Source organism: Astatotilapia calliptera, chromosome 10 (assembly GCF_964374335.1).
Source record: "Astatotilapia calliptera chromosome 10, fAstCal68.1, whole genome shotgun sequence".
Taxonomy (NCBI): Eukaryota; Metazoa; Chordata; class Actinopteri; order Cichliformes; family Cichlidae; genus Astatotilapia; species Astatotilapia calliptera.
The window spans coordinates 34,756,614-34,765,307 of NC_137431.1; the positions used below are offsets into that span (position 1 = coordinate 34,756,614).

General features: G+C 44.0%; 1 protein-coding gene across 2 annotated transcripts; it reads left to right on the forward strand.

Annotated features, from left to right (window-relative positions):
- Positions 1 to 1,256: 1,256 nt before the first annotated feature.
- On the forward strand, positions 1,257 to 6,066 carry LOC113029986 (GTPase IMAP family member 9-like). Of its 2 annotated transcripts, XM_080307654.1 has the most exons (3): positions 1,296 to 1,379; positions 3,217 to 3,474; positions 4,900 to 6,066. In XM_080307654.1, the coding sequence occupies exon 3, from the start codon at positions 4,923 to 4,925 to the stop codon at positions 5,712 to 5,714; it is 792 nt and encodes a 263-aa protein (XP_080163780.1). In that variant the 5' UTR covers positions 1,296 to 1,379; positions 3,217 to 3,474; positions 4,900 to 4,922; the 3' UTR covers positions 5,715 to 6,066. The 2 variants fall into 2 exon arrangements, with proteins under 2 accessions (XP_026036750.2, XP_080163780.1); XM_026180965.2 differs by lacking the exon at positions 3,217 to 3,474 and having other exon boundaries at positions 1,257 to 1,379.
- Positions 6,067 to 8,694: the final 2,628 nt, after the last annotated feature.

An 8,694-nucleotide genomic window follows, 5' to 3' on the forward strand; every position in this document is an offset into this window, starting at 1 on the left:
CTGTCCACAACACTACACACTAACTACACACTAAACACAATACACTACACAAGACAACACATTAACTACACACTCCAAACACGCTAAACGTCACAAATCTCTCACATCCAAAAAACTCTCTCTCTCTCCTAAAACTTCCGCCTCTTCCTAAACAACCAAATGTCATGTTGCCATATAATTTTTTGATTGGTCAACATGGTGCATTTTTCCACCAACATGAACGAGCTGTTTTATTTTTGACTTTTTTTTGTTTGCTCATAAGCAGAGCGGTCTCGCTGTCCTTAGACAGTAAACGTGAAACTATTGAGGAAAAAACACTCGTGTATATTGTTTATCATGACTCTGGTGTTATGTGTCCGATCAACACAGTTTATAAACTGGTACATGTCACCTTGTTGCTTTGTCTGTAAGTGGTCATGTGATTGACCACGACTCCTTTATTCTTCCTCAGTCAAACAGCAGCACTCGTGCGATTGTTTTGCCCCCTGAGCTCCAGCTGTTGTGCCAGAAAGTGATGGTTACCGTCCGCAGGAGCGCAGCTGCTTAAAGCTGCAGCGTCCTGATTCTTACAGCTACTTCCTGCAGCTGATATAAGCTGCAGTGAGCTGAACACAGCTTCAGCCGTCTGTTGAAAAACGGTAACGCAACCGCATTTTCTTGTTAGTAACGGTAACGGTGTTGTAACGATAGGAATAGTAATTAGTTAGATTACTCGTTACTGAAAAAAGTAACGCCGTTGGTAACGCTGTTACTTGTAACGCCATTATTCCCATCACTGGAAATCAGCCGTCTGCTTCACACGAAGGATGACCCTGCAGCAGGCCCTACAGTTTTATGCTACAAGAAAAAGAAGTATTATTATGACTACTATTATTATATTCTTCTGGAAGCGACGTGGCAGTCCTGCCGGATCTTCTCCTCTCTCTGTTCATGTCTAACCTTGCTTTCTATCTGCTCCTCTTCCTGGAATAAAACAGAGAAGATACCTTCCTGCATGAACATGAATTTTGCATGGCTCCATGAAACATACCTTAGGTTATATGGCCAGAATCTGTGATGTTGAGGGGTCAGGTGGGGCTGATGGATTTCCCGTGGCGTGACCTGCTGTCTGTCTGATACTAAACCAGGGTAAGATTTCCTCTAAAAGAGAAATTTCAGGCTCAGCGTCATTCTGGGACTTCAGGTTGTTTATACTGTGACATCACTGTGTGGCTGGCCAATGACAGCGGGTTTCTCTTTGGAACCTGCCCTGCAGCATCTTTAACTAAGTGTTGTTGTTGCATTAGATACAGTTGTATTAAAGGAAGGACCAATCCCGTCGGTACAGCACAGAGCAGCAGTGCAAAGCTTTTTAACAAACATGGCCGACACACTAGCTCGTAAGTACATTTACAACTTTTATCCTGATTTACTGATTAGACAAACGTTATATAGCAAATGATAAAAAGTTTAAAAAGACCTACGTGCTAAACTGAACTGTGATTGGTTATTTCTGTGTCCTGTGTCTATGTCTCTTGTCCTGCTGTTGTTTTTATTGTGAAACATTTGTTTGAAGCTCAAAATCCTGAAACATGTGCTCCATGCAGTGCTGGAAACAGATTTATTTTACATGGCTTGCAGGAACCAAACCATAAAAGACCGTGGTTGGTGTCTGCAGCGGTGACAGACTGATTTAGGAGATTTATTTTGATGCGCATACAGTAAACCTGCTCAGCCAGTTTGTGGTTAGCGTTCTCTTCCTTGTTGGTACAACAATGGAATGGTTGGAATGGAATGGCAATGGCATTTTTCTGATGTTTAGTATTTAGTATTTATTTATTTATTGTCATTGTCAAGAACAATGAAATTGCGTTTGGGGCTTCCATACAACCCAAAAAAAGAAGAAAATAATAAATACCCCTCAAAACCCAAGTGTACATATTTAACCCAGTGTGACTCCAATGTTGAACGTGGACATCCAGCAAACTCAACCAGAGGTCAGCGTGTTCAAAGCTTACAGGAACACCCAAGAGCTGCACGACAGCACAATTACAAAAAGACTGAAGAAGTGCGGCTGGTTTGGAAAGGTTGCAAGACCAACATGGATTTTGGGTTTCCTCCATCATGAGCAGCAGCACGTTTGGAGGAAACCAAACACCTCATACGAACTGTGGGCACCGCAGTGGAAGGACGATGATTTGGGCTTTGAGTGGATGTCTGTCCTACAGCTAAAGCTTGGACCAAACTGTGTCATCAACAGGACAAAGATCCAAGCACAGCAGCAAATCTCCAACAGAACAGCTGTAAAACAAACCGAGCTGCTGCAGAGCTTAGAGCGCTTTGCATGAATGAATGCTGCAAACCTCAATGAGCTGAAGCATCTCTGGGCAGGAGAGTGAACTAAAACTACTCTGCAGACATGAGACACACTGATGACATCACACTGATCCATAACTGCTGTCAGAGACAGATGCTGCAGACTGATGCTGCAGACTGTGTGGAGTTACAGGTGCGGACCCAAAAGGAGGCAAAGCTATGACTTAACGAACAGCGAGCCGTTTATCAGAGGCTGGTAAAAAAACAAAAGGCAGATGGACACTGAGGCAAAACTAACTAGAACTAAAGTGGGACAGCCTAAACATGAAATTATCTCCTGATATGTAAAACCCTAAAAGTGAAACTGTACTGTCATTCTACCATGATGGTAAGATTTAAGATTTGGATTTTTACTCCGCATCTGTAATGTACATAGGGAAAAAAGACTGAAAACTGCACAACGTGGAAGAAAAGAGCAAACTAATCAGTATGCAGAAAATGTAGATGTGGTGACTGGACATTTAAACGGCTTAAATCAGCTTATTAATACGGCACCAATCAGAAAATGGGCTGAAATCTCATTTACTGTCATTTACAAAACAAATGAGGTTTTTCTGTGTAACTGTGCCAAATGTAGATCCCTGAAGCAAAAATCAATCAAAGATGTAATCCTTCCTATCACACCAACGAACAGGGTGACACATTTGTTTTGGACATAAAATAAATTTTCTTTTTTATTTTCTGTTGAATCTTCAGATATCTGTCATATATTGTCTTTTACTCCTTTTACATTTTCAAAACAGGCTTGTTAGTTTTTACTTTTGAGGGAAGCTTTTATTTCACAAATCTGAATGCATTCAAACATCAAAGAGATTTATTATGGTTTGTAGTCATTTTCTGCTTATGTTCTCTTTATGGGAGACTGTCCCCAGGTGTCCTACTAGGAGCCTTCAACACTCATGTGGGCAACGACAGTGAGGCCTGGATCCAGAACCCCAGCAGTGCTCTGTTACTGGACTTCTGTGCAAACCACAGTTTGTCCATTACAAGGACCATGTTCGAACGCAAGGGCGTCCATAAGTGCACATGGCACCATGTAGTGCAGGTTGCTGTTGACTTTGACTGAGGAAATTGCCTTGTGGTGAAAGGAATACTTCGAGGACCGCCTTAATCCCACTGGTATGTCCAATAGAGGAAGCAGAATCTGGGGACAAGGGGAACGGCTCACCAATCATTGGTGGGGTAAGGTCACTGAAGCAGTTAAATGAGTCCTTGGTGGTAGGGCCCCTGGGTGGATGAGGTTTGCCCTCAGTTCCTGAACCCTCTGGATGTTGTAGGGGGGTGGTTCCCATCTTTAAGAAGGGGTAAACTATAGGGGGATCACACTCCTCAACTTCCCCAGGAAAGTCTGTGCCTGGTGCTGTAAAGGAGAGTCCGTCTGTTAGTCAAACCTCAGGTTTGTTTGTCCTACCAGTCTACATGTTTTTGTGGACTTGGAGAAGGCATTCAGCTGTATCCCTCAGAGTGCTCTGTGGGAGGTGCTTCAGGAATATGGGCTGTCTGGCTCACTGAGCCACTTGATCCTTATACAACCATTGCAAGAGCTTGGTCCGCACAGCTGGCAAAAAGTCGGATTTGTTACTGGTGGTTGTTGGACTCTGCCAGGGCTGCTCTTCGTCACCAGTTCTCTTCAGAATTTTTATGGACAGAATTTCGAAGAGTAGCCAAGTGGCAGAAGGCCTCCACTTGGGTGGTCTCAGAACCTCATCTGTGCTTTTCGCACATAATGTGGTTCTGTTGGCTTCATCGGGTGATGTCCTCCAGATCACACTGGAACAGTTTGCAGCCAAGTGGGAATCAGTGAGAATGAGAATCAGCACCTCCAAATCCGAGGCCATGGTCCTCAGCCGGGAGCCCACAGAGTGCCCACTCCGGGTCAGGGATGCCTCACTCCAAGTAGAGGAGTTTAAGAATCTCTGGGTCTTGAGCACAAAAGCAAAGTTCTTGATTTACCGGTGGATCTGGGTCCCTACCATCACCTATGGTCGCGAGTTTTGGGTAGTGACCGAAAGAACAAGAACAGGAATACAAGCCAGTTGAGGTATGTTGGACATCTGACTAGGATGCCTTCTGGGACAGGTGTATAGGGCATGTCCCACAGGGAAGAGGTCCTGGGGGGGACCTCGGCTGGCCTGGGAATGCCTTGGTGTCCCCGTGGACAAGCTGCAGGAGGTGGCTGGGGTGAGGAAGGTCTAGGCTTCTCTGCTAATGCTGCTGGTCCCGTGACCCGGCCTGAGACGAGCACAAAAAGATGGCCGATGGATATTTTCTTATTTTTTATATTGGTTAAACTTACACCCGATAATATTCTGATCAGTGACTATCAGCAAAATCACATATAAATCATGACTATTCTGTGTTTAACAATTAAAACATACTTAATATTCAGAATCATGCATAACGATGCACCAGAAACAGCCACAGAGACACTAATCTGCCAAGGTTGAGGCTGAATCACGTCTACACACAAAGTCCACACTGTCCGATTGTGGTGAGCTGCCTCAGGAAGGCCAACTAACCTTATCTATTTATCTTCTTCAACAGATGCAAAGGACCTCCACCTGAGGATGGTGCTGCTTGGGAAAGCTGGAGTAGGGAAGAGTGCAGCGGGAAACACCATCTTAGGAAGAGAAGCTTTTCAGTCTTTTTCTTCTTTTTCTTCTGTAACATTGGAGTGTCAGCAAGAAACAGCCCAGGTGGATGGTCATACACTGACTGTGGTTGATACTCCAGGTCTATTTGACACCACCCTGTCTGTAGATCAGGTGGTTACACAGATTGTTAGATGCATCACCTTTGCTGCTCCTGGTCCTCATGTGTTTCTGGTTGTGATCCAGTCGACCAGATTCACAAGCGAAGAAGAAGAAACGATTAAAATTCTTCAGAAGATGTTTGGAGAAGATGCAGCACGTTATATTATGGTCTTGTTCACGTATGGAGACAACCTGCAAGACGGAGTCGACATCTACAGCTCAATCAGTGGAAATCGGCCTCTGCATCGCTTCATCAGTCAGTGCGGAGGAAGATATCATGTTTTTAACAACAAGAGTGAGGATCGCTCTCAGGTCAAAGAGCTGCTGGAGAAGATCAACACCATGGTTCAGAGAAACGGAGCAACATACTACACCAATGACATGCTGGAGGAAGCTGAGAGAGCCATCAGAGAAGAGATGAAACGACTTCGGAAAGCAAATCCAGACATGGGAGAAGAAGAAGCGAGAAGACGGGCGAAGTTCCTGAAGGCTGCTGGGATAGGAGCAGGTGTTGGATTCATATTAGGACCAGTGGGATCAGCCCTGGGAGCAGGAGTGGCAATTGCTGTTGTGGCAATGAAACAAGGAGAATGCGTTATACTGTGAAAACTGTTGGTATTTAATCACGATTTGAGAGTTTTTGTGGGAGTTCTTTACAACAAGGTTACTCAGTGTGTATTTGGGAGCTGATGATCGTCATTATTAGTGACTTCTAACTTTCAGATGACTGTCTGCGGTGCTCCTGATCTCAATGTGTATGTATGTATGTATTTAATGTCACTTTTATTAGTGGGAAAACATTTTTCCTTGATTTCTCATGTGTAAAAGGTACAGAAATTATTCTACTCCTTTCATACTTTGCATTTGTGATTTCTGTAAATCTAATTGTAAATTGGTTACGGCTTGCAAAAACCACAGAGACACAGAGGGTGATATTAAACTTACTTCAGGTCTTTGATGTCACTGTTGATTTTTCTTTTTTCTTCCTTGACTTTTTTTTTCTTGCATTGGCATGAGGTGGTACAGAGGTTTAACAGGTAGTCCAGCTCCTCAGGATGGCATGTAAATACTTACTTACATATGCTCAGGACAAATCACTGAGAACCCGTGAACTAGAAATATATAGATATATATATTTTAAAAAAACTCAGACGCACTAGCAAATACTGAACTGAGAACAAAATAATGCAGAGCATGCACTTCAAACCATTTTTGAAATCCAAAAAACAAAACTTTGAGTCCAAGAAAACCACCTCAAAATGCTTGGTCAAACTCCAGGACAATGAGACTGAGAGAGCTGCACAGAGCCATAAAAGGCCCTCAACTGATCAACAGGACCAATATCTGCGGCTTTGCACAAGGACGAGCAGCATTACACTGGCGGAACTGCAAAATGACCTCCAGTAGTCCTTTTCTAACCAACCAATCAGAAACAGACTTCATGAGGGTGACTTGAGGAACCAATATCCTCTATTTGTCCCCAGTTTGCATTTGCTATAGCCTGTCAGAACTGACAGGTCCACCACCGAGTGCTGTTCACAGATGAGAGCAGATTCCCCCTGTGCACACGGAAGGGTCTCAGGGTTTGAATGGACCCAGATGTGGAACTCCTTGAGTAAAGACAGTTATTTTATTTATTTTTATATTTTGGGGGGGTTTAATAAATTTGTCCATATTTCTAGAAATGAGAGCTGCTCCATCCAAAGTGGGATGGATGCTGTCTCTCCTGACAAGACCAGGTTTCCTCCAGAAGGTTTGCCAATTATCTATGAAGCCCACATCGTTTCTGGGACGCCACTCAGACAGCCAGCAATTTAAGGAGAACATGCGGCTAAACATGTCACTCCTGGTCTGATTGGGGAGGGGACCAGAGAAAACTACAGAGTCCGACATTGTTTTGGCAAAGTTGCACACCGATTCAATATTGATTTTAGTGACGTTCGATTGGCGTAACCGGGTGTCATTACTGCCGACGTGAATTATGATCTTACTGAATTTACGTTTACCCTTAGCCAGCAGTTTTAAATTTCCTTCAATGTCGCCTGTTCTGGCCCCTGGAAGACAATTGACTATGATTGCCGGTGTCTCTAGCTTCACATGTCTGAGAACAGAATCACCAATTACCAGAGTTTGACCCCCAGCGGGTGTGTCGCCGAGTGGGGAAAAACGGTTAGACACATGAACGGGTTGGTGGTGTACCTGGGGCTTCTGTTTAGGACTATGCTTCTTCCTCACCGTCACCCAGCCGCCCTCTTTCCCCAGCTGCTTGGGGTCTGCCGGGGAACAGCTAGCGGGCCTACGCTATCTTAGACTGCACCAGCTACAGGGGCCTGGCTAGCTACGGGTGAATGAAGGGTGCGAAGCCGAGTCTCCAATTCAGTAATCCTGGCCTCCAGCGCTGCAAATATGCTACATTTGTTGATAACGATTGCGTTTAGACTTTTCTTCCACCCAGTGGCGGTCCTAGCCTGTTTGGCGCCCTGGGCGAACACTCCCTCTGGCGCCCCCCACCACACACACAGAAAACGTTAAGGATTGTACTTTAACCCTTTAAAGCCGGTCGGCACGGGCACGATCCGTTTTGCGTAGCTATTTTTTTTTTTTGCCTGTCCCGTTTGGCTCTTTTGCATCAGAATTGTTGTCTAAAGGCAAAGAAAGATGCCCAACGGATTTACTTTACCAAACTGACCATCCCAGCCTTGCCGTAATGGTCCATTTGATTCACCTTTTATTGTTTATTTTATTTTCACTTGCTGAATACGGGACAGACTTGACTGGGGGAAAGAAGGGGAGAAAGAAAGAGGGAAAGAGAAACAGCTGAGAAGAGAAAAACCAAAAACCAACAGAATGGGCAGAAAAAGAAAAAAAAGAAAAAGAAAATGCATATATCAATCACCTGGATCACCTGTTGAGAAAGAAAAAAGAAAACAAGCAGAAGAGAACAAGAGTAATAGAATAAACAACATCACAATGATATATGGGAATGCGTAACTATTTTTAAATCCCCGTAGAACCGGAACCACTAAGCTAGCGCAATAATTTTTTTTGCATATGAAACCGGAGGAGTTGTACTTACATCTCATGTCATCAGCTTGTCCTCGGTCATGGTTTCTTTCCACATATAGCTTTGCAAAAACTGCATCAAAGCGCTTGCAGGAACAAAAACATAAACACGCTTTGCCGATCCGATCAGCTGTTCGTAACACTTCCTACATTGGAATAGACGTCAGTGCGAACTATCACATTTCCGCCATTACCTGCCCGAAACCGGAAGTGATGTCATTTTCGTGGAAAATGTAGTTTTTTACTTAGTAGTTGTTTTTTTTTACCAGAAATGCCACTTTCATAAGGCTGCCGACCTATTGCACGCAATGGTGGCGCCATCTTACCCTCCGACGATACATACATGACACAAAACATCACATGGGGAGACAGGTCAGAGAGGTCTAACAATGGAAAATGCACCACATGAGGAAAGATAAGGAGAAAAAATAACTCCCCCCAGACTGAGCTCCAACCGGGAGACCAGTTTGAGAACAGAAAAAAACACCTCTGCACATGAAACACCTCTTAATACACCAAAGAA